Source organism: Acinonyx jubatus, chromosome C1 (genome assembly GCF_027475565.1).
Source record: "Acinonyx jubatus isolate Ajub_Pintada_27869175 chromosome C1, VMU_Ajub_asm_v1.0, whole genome shotgun sequence".
Classification (NCBI taxonomy): domain Eukaryota; kingdom Metazoa; phylum Chordata; class Mammalia; order Carnivora; family Felidae; genus Acinonyx; species Acinonyx jubatus.
The window spans coordinates 14919329-14936790 of record NC_069381.1 but is presented as its reverse complement, the minus strand read 5'-3'; the positions used below and the strand labels follow the sequence as shown (position 1 = coordinate 14936790).

The 17462-nt window shown below is 54.4% G+C and overlaps 2 protein-coding genes across 9 annotated transcripts in view; both read left to right on the top strand.

Annotated features, from left to right (window-relative positions):
* Nucleotides 1–7219, top strand: part of KIF17 (kinesin family member 17) — a 46898-nt gene extending 39679 nt beyond the window's left edge. For 4 of the 8 annotated variants that reach the window (XM_053208316.1, XM_053208313.1, XM_053208309.1 and 1 more), the window contains 4 exons: nucleotides 1281–1539; nucleotides 2798–2868; nucleotides 5359–5476; nucleotides 6402–7219. In XM_053208316.1, coding sequence (XP_053064291.1) covers nucleotides 1281–1539; nucleotides 2798–2868; nucleotides 5359–5476; nucleotides 6402–6580 — 627 coding nt within the window. In that variant the 3' untranslated portion in view covers nucleotides 6581–7219. Of the gene's footprint in view, nucleotides 1–1280; nucleotides 1540–2797; nucleotides 2869–5358; nucleotides 5477–6401 lie in introns of those variants that run through there. The other 4 variants (XM_053208310.1, XM_027060204.2, XM_027060205.2 and 1 more) reach the window with 4 other exon arrangements.
* Nucleotides 7220–9495: 2276 nt separating this feature from the next.
* On the top strand, nucleotides 9496–17197 carry DDOST (dolichyl-diphosphooligosaccharide--protein glycosyltransferase non-catalytic subunit). Its single transcript, XM_015086366.3, has 11 exons — nucleotides 9496–9779; nucleotides 9989–10099; nucleotides 13361–13447; nucleotides 14239–14342; nucleotides 14476–14570; nucleotides 14852–14945; nucleotides 15209–15357; nucleotides 15724–15871; nucleotides 16349–16469; nucleotides 16577–16683; nucleotides 16775–17197. Exons 1-11 carry the CDS (start codon nucleotides 9626–9628, stop codon nucleotides 16922–16924), a joined length of 1320 nt encoding a protein of 439 aa, XP_014941852.1. The 5' UTR covers nucleotides 9496–9625; the 3' UTR covers nucleotides 16925–17197.
* Nucleotides 17198–17462: the final 265 nt, after the last annotated feature.

Sequence of the window (17462 nt, the reverse complement as noted above, 5' to 3'; positions counted from 1 at the left end):
AATAGGTACAAGGATTTCTATGTACAGATGACATCATCTTATGTAGAAAATCCTAAGGAATCCACTAAAAAAAAAAAAAAAAACTACTTCAGCAAGGTTGCAGGATACAAGATTAATAAGCAAAAAGCAATTATATTTCTACATACTCTCAATGTATGAATGCAAACCTGCAAATAAAATTAAGAAAACAATTCCATTTATAACACATCAAAAAGAATAAACTACTTAGGAATAAATGTAACAAAAGAAGGGTAAAACTATATGCCAAAAATTAGAAAACATTGTTGAAAGAAGTTAAGAACACCTAAATGGGAAGACATCCCATGTTCATGGATTGGAACATGGATTTAATATATTTTTGAAGTTTATTTATTTTGAGAGGGAGAGAGAGCGAGCACGTGTGAGTGGGGAGCAGGGGAGGGGCAGAGAGAGAGAGAGAGAAGGGGAGAGAGAGAATCCCAAGCAGGTTCTGCACTGCCAGTGCAGAGCCTGGCGCAGGGTTCGAACCCATGAACTGTGAGATCATAGCCGGAGCAGAAATCAAGAATCAGATGCTTAACCAACTGAGCCACCCAGGTGCCTCAAGAAATAGAGCATTAATTGCCCACCTGTGTCCTACCAGATAGCCTCTGCTTTCAACTGGTTACATGTGATGACCATTCCCATGAATTTGAAACATCCTCTTTCACTAATCGAACTGTACCTGCTCTTTAAGGAAACAGACTGTGCACCCAGGAATCTTGGGGCTCAGGGAGAGCATGGTTATAGTTGCAGCTGGGAGTCACCTGTGACCAGGGCAGATCACAAAAGTCTAGAATCCATGGTCAAATCAGGATGGGTCTGACTCTTAAGCCAATGTCTGTCACGTCGTAACTTGACTGTGAGCACTGAGTCTGAGAGTTTACGGCTCTGCTCCCCTTAGGAAAAGGATTTATACAAGTCTCTGAGACTTTTTAAGAAGTGGTGACTCCGCAGTGTTATGTGTGGAGCCTTCTAAGAGGCTCCTAGATAAAATGTGTTTGTGTGGGGTCGTCTCCGAGGGCTGGCATGGGGGGGGGGGGGCGGCTAAGGAGCAACTTCTTTTCCTGTTTTCTTTAGGGCTGTGGACACAGTAGGTGCTCGTTTAGTGCTGGTGGACAGACGGGAGGCGGGCGCGGGTGGATGAGCGGATCGGCGAACAGATGATGGGTGGCCGGCTGAAGGCTCGGGCAGTGGGTGCCGAGGGTGGATAAAAGGGCTTGCTGTCTTCCCTGCTCGAGATCGTCACCCCCTGCTTTCAGCTTCGGGCGGCGGAGGTGGAAATCAAGGACCTGCAGTCGGAGTTCGAGCTGGAAAAGATCGATTACCTGGCCACCATCCGCCGGCAGGAGCGGGACTCCTTGCTCCTCCAGCAGCTCTTGGAGCAGGTGCAGCCTCTCATCCGCCGCGACTGCAACTACAGCAACCTGGAGAAGATCCGGCGCGAGTCCTGCTGGGATGAGGACAACGGCTTCTGGAAGATCCCTGAGCCCATCATCGTAAAAACCAGCCTCCCAGTAGGTCAGGCGCTTGGCTGTCCCCTCGCTCCTCCCCACGGTTTGCCCTCCTGTAGGCTGACCCGGAGCCCGGGCTCCCGCCCTGCTGGCTGTGGGCGCAGCAGGCCCGGGGCTCCGGGCTCCAAAGCGATGGAGGGCCTGAGGGAGAAGTTGTGTGGGTTGGAATTCGGGTTCCACCACGCCCCGTGTGACCCCTTTGGGACTCAGTGTCCTCGTCTGTGAAATGGGGATTAGTGACCGCACCTTCCGTAGACATTGCTGGGTGGCTTAACACGTGTTAATGCCCATAAAACGCTTAGCGCCATGCGCGCACGTGCCAAGTGCACCATACATTTTTTAAAAATGTTTATTTATTTTTGAGAGAGAGAGAGAAGGAATGTGAGCAGGGGAGGGGCAGAGAGAGGGAGAGATACAGAACTGGAAGTGGGCTCCAGGCTCCACACTGTCAGCACAGAGCCCAACACGGGGCTTGAACTCACGGACTGTGAGATCATGACCTGAGCTGGAGTTGGAGGCTTAACCGACTGAGCCACCCAGGCGCCCCCGTGGTACATTCTACCACTGTCATGATTGTCCCCCAGCATTATCCCCCAGCAACCCCATGGAGGACAAAGATTTTACATTTCGGGAGACGGAATCTCAGAGTGAGTGACTTAGCCAGAGTCCCAGGCAGAGCAGGGAGTTGTAGGACCGGGGATAGGACCGGGCCGTTCAGAGTTCCAGGCCTGGCTCACCTTGTGCTTTTGCCACTGACTTCCTGTGGGACTTTATGAAGGTCACTGTTTGTCTCTGGGCCTTGGTCCCTGATCTTCACAAAGGAGGGGCTGGTGGTCTGGAAGGCCCCTCCACCTCCAATGAGTCTGGGAGCACTTAGGGAGCAGTAGCGTCTTATGTCCCCCGGGGCCCCCAGCGGGCCTCCCCCGCCGTCAAGAGAATGTTCGTTTAGGTCCCCCATCCCTGATGTTTATGGATGGCACTGACGCTACCCCTGCCCGAAGGCCAGCCAGCTCCACTTCCCGGGGTTCCCCCTGCCCCCACCAGCCTGCTGTGCTGTTAGAAGCAGGAGAGTGGCTGCTTTGACATCTGAGCCCTCCCATTGTCTGTTTCCCAAAGTCATCCCTTGGTTCGGGCTGGGAAGTGTACTCCCCTGGTCCCGGGCCTGAGCCAGGCCTGACCTGCCAGCTCGGGGACCTGTTGCCACCCACCCTGTCCCTCTGGCACTCAGACCAGGCAGCAGTGACTTGGGCTTTTGTTTCTCATAGCAGTTCCAATAGGGCCACAGAACAAGGTTGTCCGCAAAACCTCTGCCGCAGACAACGGTGAAGCAGGCATGGTAAGGCCTCTGTGAGAGGGGGCGAGGCGGGAGCTGGCGGGGCTTCGTCCCCACTGTGCAGTGGGTGAGCGTTACTATAGGGCACTGGGCTGCTTCTTTGGTCCTTGGATCTGGTATCATCACTGGATTGTAGAGCTTGTTGCTGATCTTGACCTTGTGTCCAGGTTAACTGTTCCATTGGTATATGTTCAGTACCACGTACATATCTTTGATTTAAACCCTTGGTACATGCATCTCAGTCACTTTGTGGCCGAGGTGGAGAAACTGCTTATGGAAGAGAAATCCATTGGTTTGAGAATCGGCGAGTCCATGAATTTCTTTTTCCTTTTTTTTTAAATGTTTATTTATTTTTGGGAGAAAGATTGAGAGAGAGAGAGACAAAGACAGAGCATGAGCGGGGGAGGGGCAGAGAGAGACAGAGACACAGCCTCTGAAGCAGGCTCCAGGCTCTGAGCGGTCAGCACAGAGCCTGTCGCGGGGCTCGAACTCGTGAGCTGTGAGATCATGACCTGAGCCGAAGTCGGACGCTCAACCGACTTAGCCACCCGGGCACCCCTACCATGAGGTTCTTGATCCGTGCAGGGTATTAATGTGTTGAGAGCTGCCTGTCCCAGGATTTCGCTAGAGGCTGGCAGGAGTCCTGGACCAGTGGTCATTTCTGTCCTGCTGGTCTGACAGGGTTTGGGAAGGTCTGAGCCTTAGGACCCACTTTCCTTTCTTACCTGATGTTTTCCTGGCAGAACACCAAGGGTTGTTAATTGCCTTGCGTTGGAAAATGGTTTGCATTCACAACTGTAGATTTATTCATGCTTTTAATTTATGTCTTTGTACACAATTCTCAATTCTTTAAGAGATGACAAATTTTAGTTTTCTACTGTCATGTGGAGAACATCAGGCCCCAGCAACATGTCACTGTGTGGGGAAAAAGTGCTGCAGTGTTAAAAAAAAAAAAGACCTACGCAGGAGTCTGAGCCTGGATCCTTTCTATGTAATTCTGGCGCCCAGACCCTGCACCGCCTCTGGCCCTCATTCAAAGGCCCTTATGGCCAAAGGGAAAGTAGGAGGCAGCCCCTCCTGCTGGTGAAGGACAGAAGCTTTGTCTTCAATCCCAGAGGCCAGGCAGTACATTCTGGTTCCCTGGACCCTTGCTGGTGTCTTTGGACCAAAGGGCCCTCAGGGATTTATGAAACAGTAATTGGGATTCTAAAGTCACTTTATTCTCATATCTCCCACGTTTTGTATGACAACAGAAATGTACCTCCTCAAAGCAGAGGTCAGAAAACTTCCCTGTGAAGCACCACACTTTTCTGTGTGTTTCTCCACCTCTTGGTTCTGCTTCCCTTGTTATGTTAGCTTCAGACTCAGGCAGGCTTTGGCTACGTGGCAGGAAAGGTGGCCACTGGCGATTGGTGATCCAAGAGGAAGAGACCCAGTCTCTTACCACATCTTAACCAACACTTGTGGGAAGATTCTGATCAGTCGGCCTGGGTGAGGGGCCTGCTCTTAGACCAATGACTATGTCCAGGAAAAAAAAAAAATTTATTAAAAAAAAATTTTTTTTAATCTTTATTTATTTTTGAGAGAGAGAGACAGCATGTGAGCAGGGGAGGAGCAGAGAGAGAGGGAGACACAGAATCCAAAGCAGGCTCCAGGCTCTGAGCTTGTCAGCACAGAGCCTGACACGGGGCTCGAACTCATGAACTGTAAGATCATGACCTGAGCCGAAGTTGGACACTCAACCGACTGAGCCACCCAGGCACCCCCCAAAAAAGTATTTTTAATTTTACTTACTTTTGAGAGAGAGAGAGAGAGCACACACACACTAGTGGGGGAGGGGCAGAAAGAGAGGGAGGCAGAGAATCCCAAGCAGGCTCCCCACTGTCAGCACAGAGCCCGATGTGGGGCTCGAACCCACGAACTGTGAGATCATGACCTGAGCCGAAGTCGGACGCTTGACCGAATGAGCCACCCAGGCGCCCCTGGAAGATGTATTTCTGTGACTGGTTCGGTCTGGGTCACATGCCCAGTTGTGCAGCAAGGGGGTGGACGAGAGGGAGCGGTGGTATTAGGGCGCTATGAATGATCGCCTCAGCAGGACCATGCCAAAGGGGAGAAGGGTAGTCCCTGAAGGAAGAGATTCAGGCTGAGGAAAACAAGTCCACTATGGTGGTGACAAATCACAGTCCTTGATGATAAGAGGTTGGGACCATGGGCTGAGTACTATATTACCTGTTCTGTGAATGTGCCGAGACGGGTTGGGGCTATGGCATTGCCCTTGCCCCTGACGGAGAACAAGGAACTTCCCATACCAAGGAAGGGGGGTCGGGTAGCTCTGGCTGGAGCTGTGGCTCTCCTGGCCTGAGCTGCCTGGACCCCACCCCAGGAGTGTGGGCAGTGAGGCTCAGGGCAGCCCCCAGTCCCCCGGGCCTGCAGAGGTAAGAACTATACAAACAACGGGTCTTGACCCACGAGGATCTGGAATCTCGGCAGGAGGAAGACCGCTACAAGCTGATGCTCAGTCGCAGCGACAGCGAAAACATTGCCAGTAACTACTTCCGGTCCAAGCGAGCCAGCCAGATCCTCAGCACGGATCTCATGAAGAGCCTCGGTGAGTGCCCTGCCCACCTCCTGTCCTCCAGCTGCTCCCCGAGAGAGCCCTTCCTGGTCCTCTGCCGACTGGGAGTCACGTGATGGGTGGAGTGGCGTCAGGCCCGGGTTAAAAACCCCTTCCCATCTCTAAGCCTCAGTTTCCTGAGCTGTGCACTGAGTTGGGTATACCTACTTCTCGGGGCTTAGGTGAAATGAGGTGGGCAAGCAGCCCAGCCCTGGGCCTGGCACGTAGTACGTGCTCAACGCACAGCCTCCCTCTTCCTGTCCCCCTTCATCTCTCGGCGGACCGCTGCTGTGTTTGGTGCCCCCCCGATGCCCAGCAGGCCTGTGACACGCGGCTCGGTGCCCTGGCACGTGTTGCACGGGTCTGGCTCAGCTGCTCACTGGCTTCTGCAGATGCCAGTGTGGTGGCTTTCTCCCATTGAGCCAAAGGGGGCAGGCAGGGCCACCAAGGTGAAACACTTTTAAAAGCAAGAATTGCAAATCAGTTGGTTCTTTCATTTCTAAAACCAAAATCAAAGACCACAGTTTCTAATAAAATATCAATGAAAAGCAAATCTCAGTCCTGCACTGAGACTACTGAAGAGGTGGAATCCAGCAGAGTTGAGGAACAGGAAGGGGAAAATGGCCCAGGATACAAATGAACATCAGTTGAGGACCCGGCATTGTGTCCATGTTGCAGATGAGGAAACTGAGGCTCTGGGAGAAGTCGCTCCCAAAAGTTGGGCTCTGAACGCAGGCTTGTCTGGCTCGAGTCCTAGGCTGCCTCGGTCTGAGCCTTTAAAACTCCACACTCCTGGTCCAGAGCCTTTCGGAGGCTCAGCCGTGGGACCAGGCCTCCGGCTGGGTGGAGCGGGCAGGGCTCCCCCTCTCCGTACCCCTGACTTACCTGCTCCTCTGCTCCTCTGCTCCCTTCTCCACAGCGCATCACAGCTCTCCCCCCGGCCTCAGCTCCCCACTCAACAACACCGTGGCCATCGTGCCCACCCAGGCCCCCGAAATGCCCCAGCCCCGGCCCTTCCGCCTCGAGTCCCTCGACATCCCCTTCACCAAGGTCAAGCGTAAGAAAAGCAAAAGCAGCTTCGGCAGTGAGCCTCTGTGAACTTGGCCTCCTGCTGCTGCCCTGCCTTTGAGCTTCCCGGAGACTGCCAGGCCCTCCCAGGGCAGCCCCAGCCAGGCCTCCTCCCACCTGCCCCCATGGTGTCCGGGAGCCCAGGGGGCCCCTTGCCCTGGGAAGAGCTTTCCCTTCCCTGTTACCCAGAGAGCCTCCTCTGCCCAGACCATGAGCACTTGGGAGGCTGGGCCACCCCCGCAGAGGTGCGCTCGGGCTGTCCATGCCTCGCCAGTGTTCCACCTGCCACAGCCTGCCAGTGTTCCTCCGTGCCTCGATGGGCTCAGAAACCTCAAGGCTTTCACCAGCAGCCCCAACAGAGTGGGGAGCCACTTCCGCATGGATCAAGGACAGTGTGTTGGAGATGGACGATGGTGCCTCCTCCCCTTGCCTTCCTGGGGGGAAGCTGGGCAGCATGGGCACGGGAGTCCTGGGGCAGCTGTGCCACGCTGCCCTCTCCCGGCCGGTCTGTGGCCTAGAGGACGCTGCCCCGCATGAAGCTGCCCCAATAAACTGCTTTTACCGATGAGCTCCCCTTCCCCGACCCTCTGACAGTGTCACCGGGGCCCCTCCTGCCGCTGCGGCCTGGCCTTCACAGGGAAGCTCTTTCTGGAGCAGGGTTTCTTTCTTTCTTTAAAAAAAAAAAAATTTTTTTTTAAGTTTATTTATTTATTTTTGAGAGAGAGAGTGAGCAGGGGAGAGGCAGAGAGAATCCCAAGCAGGCTCCACACTGTCAGTGCAGAGCCTGACGTGGGGCTCAAACTCACTGGGAGCTGCGAGATCACGACCTGAGCCGAAATCAGGGGTCAGACATTAACCAACTGAGCCACCCAGGTGCCCCTGGAGCAGGGTTTCTTAACTACCTGATGCCTTTAAAACAAATGGGTTCCAGGGCTTCTGCAACTCCCCGCACTCATGAGTACAAGCACATTTTTCTGGGGAGAGCATCCGAACTGTCATTAGAGTCTCAGAGGATCCGTGGCTTGGGAGAGCAGAGACCTTGTTTTGGAAACCCAAACAAGGGTTTGGTCTTGCCGAAACCCAGAAGAAGGCCACATTTTGACAGTCCTCGGGGGCTGTGCTGGAACTGGATGCCCTGACATGGCCAGAAATGAACCCAGGCCGCCCCAGTGGTTGAGGATACATCCCTCCCTTTGCTCATTGTATCCCAGGCCTGCCCTGCGGGAGGGCCCCACAATCTCAGGGAAGAGTCTTGGCTTTGGGTTGAAGATGGGCCTCACTGCACTCTGGGCCCCATCTGTGAGAGGGGGAACACCTGCCTCCCAGGGGTATCGTGAAGGTTAAATGAGATCATGTGTGATGTTCCCGGTACATAGCAGGTGCTCTGCGTTAGTCCCCCTCGTTCGTTCTCCTCCATATTTTGCATTAATTAGTGTGGTGGGTCCCACAAGCCACGTGCCTGGGCGAAGGAGCTCATGCCCTGGAGAAGCTGGGGTGGAAGGTGCTCTGGTAACCAGAGATGAGTTTAACCAGAGGCAGGCTGCAGTACACCATTGAGAGGAAGAAAGGTCAGGGCTTTATGGGGGGAAAAGCATCCTTGTGAAGGGTGGAGCTACCATAAAAGACGAAGATCCTGGGAGGCTTAAGAAGGGAATGGCCGGGGTGGGAGTGGTTGCCGTGTGCGCAAAGGCGAGTGGGGAAGCTGAGTGTGTTAAAGGTTGGAGACTTACCGCATGGATAGTCCTGAGCAGAGCCGGAGAAGGAGGTTGCTGAGTTCAGTTTCAGTGGAGACCTGAGCGTGAGGAGCCCTGGGTGACCCTGAGCAGTGGAACTCCTAAGCCACCTACAGGCATCATCAGGTCTGAGTTCAAGGTGAACGGATGTGGCATTGTATGCAGAAGGGTAGGAGGGCTGGGCTGGGGCGCCCAGGGTGGGGGTGAGGCTTAACTCTTAGTGGAACCAGCGGAGATGGAGAGGAGGTAGATTCAGTTAAGGAGATGGAGGGAGGGTGGTTCTGACTTTTGCCCCCACATTCTTTTGGGTGGGCAAGTGTGAAAGGTCAGAAAAGAACAGCTGCCTTCTGTCTCCACCATCGCTTTTTGCCCCAGGATTGTGGTTGGGACCCAGCCTTGGAGCTGCTTTTACTTAGACCCGTGGTGGGGCTGAGGTGAGCCGGGTGCCCCCCATCAATTTAGAAGCTAGCATTACTGAGGGGAGGCTGAGCCACACTCGGCACGAAGTGCTTCAAAACCTGCCTCTGAGCTCCCACGAGCTCAGCTTTTCCAAAAGCACGCAGGTAAGTGGGAGGGCTGAGCCTCGCTATTATTTCTATTTCCAGCCTAGGAAAGTGGCCCGGAGAGAAGTGAAATGCCCCAGCAGCAGGGGTAGTGAGAGGCGGAGCTGAGAATTGAACCCAGCTACAGCGTTTTCATCCGGAAGCCAGTTCGCCGCCTATCCAGCTGCCTCCAGCATGGGCCACCAGGCCTGGTAGGTCAGGCCTGTACCCAGGCCGCTGGGTCCATTAGTGACAGGAGATTCAAAGTATCCTAGCCCTGATCTTAGTTTTCCAACCCTTTCCTCCCTGGAGATAGAGATGGGGCCTGGTTTCTAGTCCCGAGTCTGTCCTGGGCCAGTGAGGACACAGCCAGGGAGCACCGAGGAGGTGGTTCCAAGTGGCCACAACCTCTCCAGGTCCCGTAAGGGACAAGCCCGCCTGATGAGGAGGCGGGATCTGGGCTCCCGGCGGGAGTCCGGCCTGGGCGGAGCCTAAGGGCGCTCGGCCTTGTTGATTGGCTGCGGTCGCAGAGCTGTCTTTCTAGGATTGAGCCTTTTCCTTTGGGGGGGCGGAACCTCACGCCCCTTCCGCCAATAGGATTCAGAGAGCCCGCCTCCAACCGGGGCACTTCCGGTGGTGCTAACCCGCTCTTCTCCCGCGCAGCAGCGGCTCGGAACCCCCGGCCACAGCCTACCCGGATCGTTTCCAGATGTTACTCTAAGTCCACGAACTGCGATTGGGCAGCGTAGACGGGGCACTTCCGGTGCCCGGGTGCCTGGGTTCTGGGCAGGAAGCGCAAAATGGAGCCCGGCGCCGCGGCCCGCGCTTGGTCTCTCCTGTGGCTGCTGCTGCCCTTGCTTGGCCCGGTCTGCGCTAGCGGTCCCCGCACCTTAGTGCTGCTGGACAACCTCAACCTGCGGGAGACGCACTCGCTTTTCTTCCGAAGCCTGAAGGGTGAGACCGGGACCCGAGGGGGTGGTGGGGGACAGTCGGGTTGGAAAGGCTCCCGAGCCCGAGGGCAGCGACCACCCTCCCTCCTACTGGTTTTCCACGAGGGAGCTGCGAGCTCTGGCCTCTCGCTTGCGGGGGCGGTCGTGACCCTTGCAGTGGTGGTTTCCCCTGGCGTGCCGTCTGCCTCAGCGCCCTGTTTTCTTCTCGTCCAGACAGGGCTTTTGAACTCACGTTCAAGACCGCAGATGACCCCAGCCTGTCCCTCATTAAGTATGGGGAGTTCCTCTATGACAATCTCATCATCTTCTCCCCTTCGGTGGAAGGTAAGTGCTGCGCGTCGCTCCCAGAACTGGACTTCAGGGCCCACGATCGATCGCTTTCTTCTGGGTCTTGTGCATTTTCTGGGTCATGGCATGGGTCACCAGCCCTGGCACTGCTGCTGCCAGGGAGGAGGAAAACGTTCACTTCTAACCTGGGCCCGGGAGGGAACATCCTTTCTTAAAGACACAGCTGAGGGTTGTGGGGTCAAGTGTTGCACAGACCATGGAACAGCAGGCCCTGCTACTCTGGGAAGGGGTTTCCCTATAAAGGGCCTGATAGAAAGATGGAGAGCCCCCCCAGCCTGGGTTGGCCTGTGTGGATAGGGGAAGTGGCATGCTATTAATATAGTTTGCCTACAGAAGCCTCCTGATGGTTGATACTATGAATTCAGAAGGATTCAGTTTCAGAGTTGGAAAAGAACATGAGCCATAATCTAGCCCAACCCATTTGAGGCTGGCTGGGTATGTGCAGGGCCTAGTGGAGGGCTGGTTGTGGAACAGAATGCATATCTTCACTGGATTATCCAACTGATACTTCGGTATTCCTGTGACAGCCTACAAGTTGTGCTCAGATGGATGGGGATGTCAGGAGAAGGAAGGAAGCTGTGGGTCAGACAGGTGGGGGAGAGGCTGAGCTAGGCTCTCGCCTTGGGAAGGTCAGAGAGCCTAAACAGTGTTTCTCAAATCTTAGTCATTTCCGTACCTCCTTCCTGATTTTTACTGTATTCCATATCACCTGTTAATAATTACCTAACGCTTTCTTTAGATTGACCCCTTAAAAAAAGAAAAAAGCAACAAACTGTAACATCATTTAAAAAGGAAGCTAGTAGTGAACTCAATATCACTACTAAAAATGGAAAGCCAGGATCCTTACCTTTCAGTGGAAGGAACTATAAAGGCAATTAGCAAATGTTAAAGAAGTGTTAAGATCAGTATCAAACTAAGATACTCTCTTTGATGGAGCAAGCTTAGAAAACCGTTGGAAAGGCAAGAAGTCTCTCTGAGATTTAGTGTTGTTTAAAGCCCTGCCCCACACCACTGTCCTACCCTTTCTGCCCCTATCAGGGTAAGCCCCACAGGCTTACGTGTGCTGGTGGAGGCAGGGGGGTTCGGTGTAAGAGTTTGGCCCTGGCTCTGAGGGCCCTTCTGTGGTACTGTGATCTCCGTTAGCCCTCTCGGGTGTGAGAACTCTGGCGTCCTTCTCCGTGTATCCCTGGGTTCCTCGCCAGCTCGGGGATTAGGAGGCTCTCAAGTCACATGCAGTGATGGTCACAGAAGAATGATCTTGAAAAAACAGGGTTCTATTTTATAGATGGGCACATGAGCTCAGGAAGGCAGAATTGCCTAGATTCAAGCCCAGGTATCTCTGTCTTACAGTCTGGGTTCTTTCCTCTTTAGAAGGATTTCTCAACGGTGGCACTTCTTGACATTTTGGACTGGATAATTCTTTGTAGTAGGGGGCTGTCTTGTGCACTGTCAGATGCTTAGCAGCATCTCCAGACATGGCCCTTCAGGGCAAAATTGCCCCTGGTTGGGAACCACTGTCTACCGTATTCCACCAGGAGCTGCTTTTGAAATTGTCTAAGACTCTGCCTGGCCTCTCTGTAGACCTCTCTGTGGGTGGGTGGATAGATGGCTTTCTGGATGTAAGTAAAGTCCCCAGATACAAGATGTTCTGTCTGTGCCTGAAGGTGAGGGAAGTTGTTTTGTCTTTCTCTCAAAATTACCTCTCAGAAAAGAGGGCCGTTCTCACAGTTGCATCTTCACAAAGTCCTATTACGGACTCATTTCTGACCGCCTAATGGGTGTGTAATGGACAGACTTTCGTATCCAGTCTCCGCACATGGCCCTTCCATCCTTCCAGTTGCTTGGGCCAAAGATCTTGGGGTTGTCCTTAGCACCCCTCTCTCTCTCACCCCATATCCGGCCTGTCACAGGCCCTGCTGACTGTGCCTTCAGGAGTGTAAGCCCACCCCGTCTCCCCCCTCCCTCCCCCCTCCCTTTCTCTTCCCTCCCTCCCCTTCCCCCGCCCCCCCCCCCCCCCCCCCCCCCGTTCCTCACTGCCCCGATTATCACGGTGGCCTTCTGATCCACCGCTGTGCTTCCACCCTAGTCCCCTGTACCCGATTCTCCACCCAGCTGCCAGAATTGTTCTTTAAAACTGTAGATCAGGGCATGTTGGGGTCGTGCTCAAAACCTCCAGCGGCTCCTCTTTATGGCCAACCTCACGGGGCCTGTAAAGCCCCGTGAGCTGCCCCTCCTGCTTCAGCCTGGCCACGTGTGCTTTTGCTCCCCCCTCCCTACTCCGGCTCGGCCACACTGGGCTCCTTGCTGGGACAGGCTCACCTGCCTTGGGGAACTCGTACCTGTCATCCTTAACGCCCCCCGTACTGCCTGGGTCACTCTCGCACCTCAAATGCTACTTGCCCAGGTCTTCCCTGACCGACCTTTATATAATAGCTTCCCCCTCCCGCCTTTGTCCCTTTTTTGCCTTCTCTGCATGCACTACATGAATTCCTGAGCATTCCCTCCATTACTTTACATTGAACCTCAGGGTGTACTTTGGGGAAGACTCTTGGTCCAGTTCTGGATGCTTGTGATAGTCACCTGACCAGACTGATTGACAAAACAAAGATCATCTCATAAGTACAAACGTTGGAAGTTGAGCCATTTTGGTGATCGCTTTAATAAAAGCAGTCTACAAACTGGTTCTGTCTCTCATGGATCTAAATCTGTAGGGTTAACGGGAAAAAACCGTGCGTGTTGGTGAATGAGTACTTGTGACCGTGTCATCCTCAGACCCAGGGGCGCTCTGTCTCAGACAGTTGAGACGGAAGTGAGATTGATGGGCTCTGGAAAACTGTGTTAGCCCAAAGTGACTCTGGCGAAGACAGAGATACTCATGTGAAAGGTGCAGGTGAGGAGCCTGAATGAAGTTGTATCATGAAATGTAGCTGAGAAAACGCAGCACTTCTAAACATATATTTTGAACGTGACTCGAAATGTATGTAAGTAACTTGACATCTATAATTGGTAGGTGTTTGACTATATCGTCGATACTTCTGTAAGTTAAAAGTTTATGAATTCAAGTTGTTACTGTTGGATCTTCACTTTGGGAAGACGGGCATCTGTGGTAAATGTCCCTCTCGTTCTGGGCCTCCAGAGGGCTGTTCTGGGATGGACTGTGGCTGGTCTGTGGGCCACTCTCCCCCGCCCAAATGTCAGAGGAGCTGCCTGGGTCACCGAGTCTGGTGCTTCTTTCAGATTTCGGAGGCAACATCAACGTGGAGACCATCAGTACCTTTATTGACGGTGGAGGCAGTGTCCTAGTAGCTGCCAGCTCAGACATTGGTAAGTCTGACCTGCGAAGGTCTGGTGCTTTCCAGCATTTCTCCAGGAAGCTTGGCAAGCTTTACAAATGGAAGTTGCCAGATTGGTGTTCACTGGGTGGGCCTGGTCAGGGAGCGAGGGAAGTACAGAGCCATTCACCTCCTCCTGTCACCAGGACCAGGGAGATGTGGGGCCTTTTATGGGCTGGGAACCCTGTTTTTTCCCAGTTTGGTTTTTTCCCTTTTTGTTTGTGTTGGTGGGCCTTCCCTTACAGAAAGAAAAGATGTGGCTGGCTACTTGGGCAGAACCCAGAGTAATTTGACAGATTGTTTTTTTGTTGTTGTTCCCTATTTTGGAAATTTTCAAACATACGTGGAAGTAGGGAGAGAGCAGTATTCTGGAGCCTGCACGCGTATCCCGCAGCTTTGGTTGGTGTCAGCACCCGGCCAGTCTCATTTTGTTTTTCCCAGTGTTGACAGACTGGGGTGATGAGGAGGAGAAGTCCCGTGAAGCCAGGCTCATTCAGGTCAAGTCTGCCTGAGGTTATGACTTTGCTTCAATGGGGGGTTTTGTGTATTTGTGGGCAGAGGACCAGGTGGTTCTCCGTGTTACTGATTCAGGTTCTGACCCCTGGAGGCAGAAAACCGTGCTGTTGTCCAGCTGTCCAGTTGGGGCTGAGCACGGCCTGGGGAAGTGGCAGGGCCTAAGGGTGACAGGGAGAGGGTGAGTCACCAGGAGGCCAGGGAAGCGACACTGCTTGGCCCAGGGCCCACCTGTAAGGGTTAAACCAGGCATTTCTTCGGTCTTTGCAGGTGACCCTCTTCGAGAGCTGGGCAGTGAGTGTGGGATCGAGTTCGACGAGGAGAAAACAGCCGTCATTGACCATCACAACTACGACATCTCAGACCTTGGCCAGGTAATCGGGCCGTTACCTTCCAGGTTTGGGGCCCTTCCACCAGGGCTCAGCCTGGAAACCGAGAGGGAGTAGGAAGGGAGTCCCTGGCGTGGAGGCGCCTTTTCCTGACCCCCATCTCCCTCTGTTGCCGCAGCACACGCTCATTGTGGCCGACCCCGAGAACCTGCTGAAGGCCCCAACCATTGTTGGGAGATCATCTCTGAACCCCATCCTCTTTCGAGGTGTTGGGTGAGTGAGCAGGCCCAGGGCGCTAGAAACCTGGGGAGGATGGGAAACTAACCCACCCTTGATGGTTTAGGGGTTCTATCCCTGGAGGAGAGGGGAGAGATTAATTTAGGACACTCAGAGTCAGACTTCGTTGTTGCAGCAAGAGGAAAGCTAGTGGCGTAGCAGGTGTGCAACTGCTGAGAAAGCAGGACTCGTCCCTGTGGAGAAGTGACCCTTCGGGACCCAGGTCCTTGAGCTCAGTTCTCAGGGTCCCTGTGGGGTGTTCTCCTTTCCTTCTGTAGGATGGTGGCCGATCCTGACAATCCTTTGGTGTTGGACATCCTGACGGGCTCCTCCACGTCTTACTCCTTCTTCCCCGATAAACCTATCACCCAGGTGAGGGGCCGTTGCAGCCTTGAGGCCTCCGGGCCCCGGGCCCAGCAGCGAGGCCCTTTATGTGAAGACGAGCAGGAGTAAGAGGAGAGCATACGGGGCGGAGGCTGGTGAAGGAGAGGTTGCTGGGAGCAGGAAGGGGCAGAGGCGCCGGGGCCTCCGGTGCCCTCAGGTTGACGTCCGGCCTGCTGTCCTCTTGCCCCAGAGGCCCAGCTGCCTGTCCTTTCCCCGGGCTCTCCTGGATGACAGCCCTCTGTTGTTCCCAGTACCCCCACGCAGTGGGGAAGAACACCCTGCTCATTGCTGGGCTCCAGGCCAGGAACAACGCCCGGGTCGTCTTCAGCGGCTCCCTGGACTTCTTCAGCGATGCCTTCTTCAACTCGGCGGTGCAGAAGGCTGCGCCCGGCTCCCAGAGGTGGGTGCTGGCGGGCTTGGGGGCGTGTGGTCTGGTGCTGGGGAGGAAGGAGCCTTCCAGCTGGAAGTGTCGGAGGCCAGGTGTCTTTGGGTTGAAGACTTCGTTGCTGTGTTGGTACCCTAGACTTTTCAAGGTGGCAGCGGCTTACCCGGAGATGTTTCAGCGAGTGTGTTTGTTGTGAAGGTGACCCCACAGCAACACCACCTGACCTCTTTTCCCCGTTCCTTGAAGCAGGATACCTAGATACGTATGGTCTCCAGGCAGAAGCTAGTTTCAGGCAGTTTGTCTCCATGGATCGTGATTGTCAGGCATCGCTGCAAAGAAGTCGGTTCTGGGCCCCTAGCCTCCTGTTTGCCCCTTCTGCAGGTATTCCCAGACGGGCAACTACGAGCTAGCTGTGGCCCTCTCCCGCTGGGTGTTCAAGGAGGAGGGTGTCCTCCGTGTGGGGCCCGTGTCCCACCATCGGGTGGGTGAGACCGCCCCACCCAACGCCTACACCGTCACCGACCTAGTGGTAAGAGCATCTTGGAGCAGGAGGGACCCCTGTGGTTTGGGCCAGGTTGCTTTAGCTCAGAAGCATTTATTGAATATTTAGTGGCCTAAATAAGGATGAATAAATTAATCTTTACTCCTAAGAAAGTGTAGGTGCAGAGGGCCCGGTGCACAAGCCAGTGTCTAAAAAGGCGTGAAGAGGTGTGGGTTTGTCGTGGAGGTGTAGAAGCGGGAGGGCTCTGCTGCTGCGTTCTGCTGGTTGGGGGGAGAGGGGTGGAGACTGCAGCGAAGGTGGCGGCAGGGCTCCCTGACGGTGCCCGGCCCGTCCGCAAGTGGGGCAGTCTGGGTGCAGACGTTGGTGGTCCAGGGCCGAGGTGGAGAGGGGCCTTAGCGGGCTGGGGAGCGGGGGCTCGCCCCGGGGGTTCCTGCCGGGTCCACGAGGGACTCGGTGCTGCTCCGAGGGTGGTGACTCCCCCGGCCGACCGGCCTGTCGTCTCAGGAGTACAGCATCGTGATTGAGCAGCTCTCAAATGGCAGATGGGTCCCCTTTGATGGTGATGACATCCAGCTAGAGTTTGTCCGCATCGATCCTTTCGTGAGGACCTTCTTGAAGAAGAAAGGCAAGTAGTGCTCTCACGGGGGACAGCGGCAGGACGACAGTCCCGCGGTGCTCGCTCTTCTGAGGCTGACGGAGACACCCCTCTGGTGGTCTCGGCTCCCCCCACAGGTGGCAAATACAGCGTCCAGTTCAAGTTGCCCGATGTGTATGGAGTGTTCCAGTTTAAAGTGGATTACAACCGGCTAGGCTACACGCACTTGCACTCTTCCACTCAGGTGAGCCAAAGTCACGGTCCCCTTTTCGGCCGGAGTGGGCCTCGTCTGGGCTGCTGAGTGGCCGGGGCCTGTCCCCTCTGTCGTGTTGCAGGTGTCGGTGAGGCCGCTCCAACACACGCAGTACGAGCGCTTCATCCCCTCGGCCTACCCGTACTACGCCAGCGCCTTCTCCATGATGCTGGGGCTCTTTATCTTCAGCACGGTCTTCTTGCACATGAAGGAGAAGGAGAAGTCCGACTGAGGCGGCCGAGCCCTGGAACTCCTCAAAACATGCAGATGGGGGTTACATAGGGTTGGGTTGTCTTTATGGTGGTGTGTGTGTTTCACTTGTTTGTTTTTTTAAGCTGTGGGACAGTGGCAGAGTCTCACCTCAGTGGGAGACGCGGCACTGAGTACCGTGGGGGTGGGGGTTGGGGGATGATTTTTATGTTGAGTTTTTCCACCTAATGCTAAGTGGTATTTTCCATGTGTGGTCACTCTCATTTCTAAGATAAAAAGAAACCTTGCCCTCCAACTTGATGTGGCTCCCGTGTGCTTTGCTGTGGTGGGGATGCTGTTCAGCCACGAGACACAAAATAGTAAGTGGCCTCTAAGTGTCGCCAACCGTATTTTCCTTAAGTGTGAAATCACAACACTTCCTCACTTCTCGGGGGAGAAGAGAAGGTTAATAACGCACTGAGGCCGGTGGGGAAATTGGGGTAACAGTGCTTGACTTAATAGAATTACAGAATTGCTTCTTTGAAAGGAACTAAAATATACGTTCACCTTGCTTTAGGCAG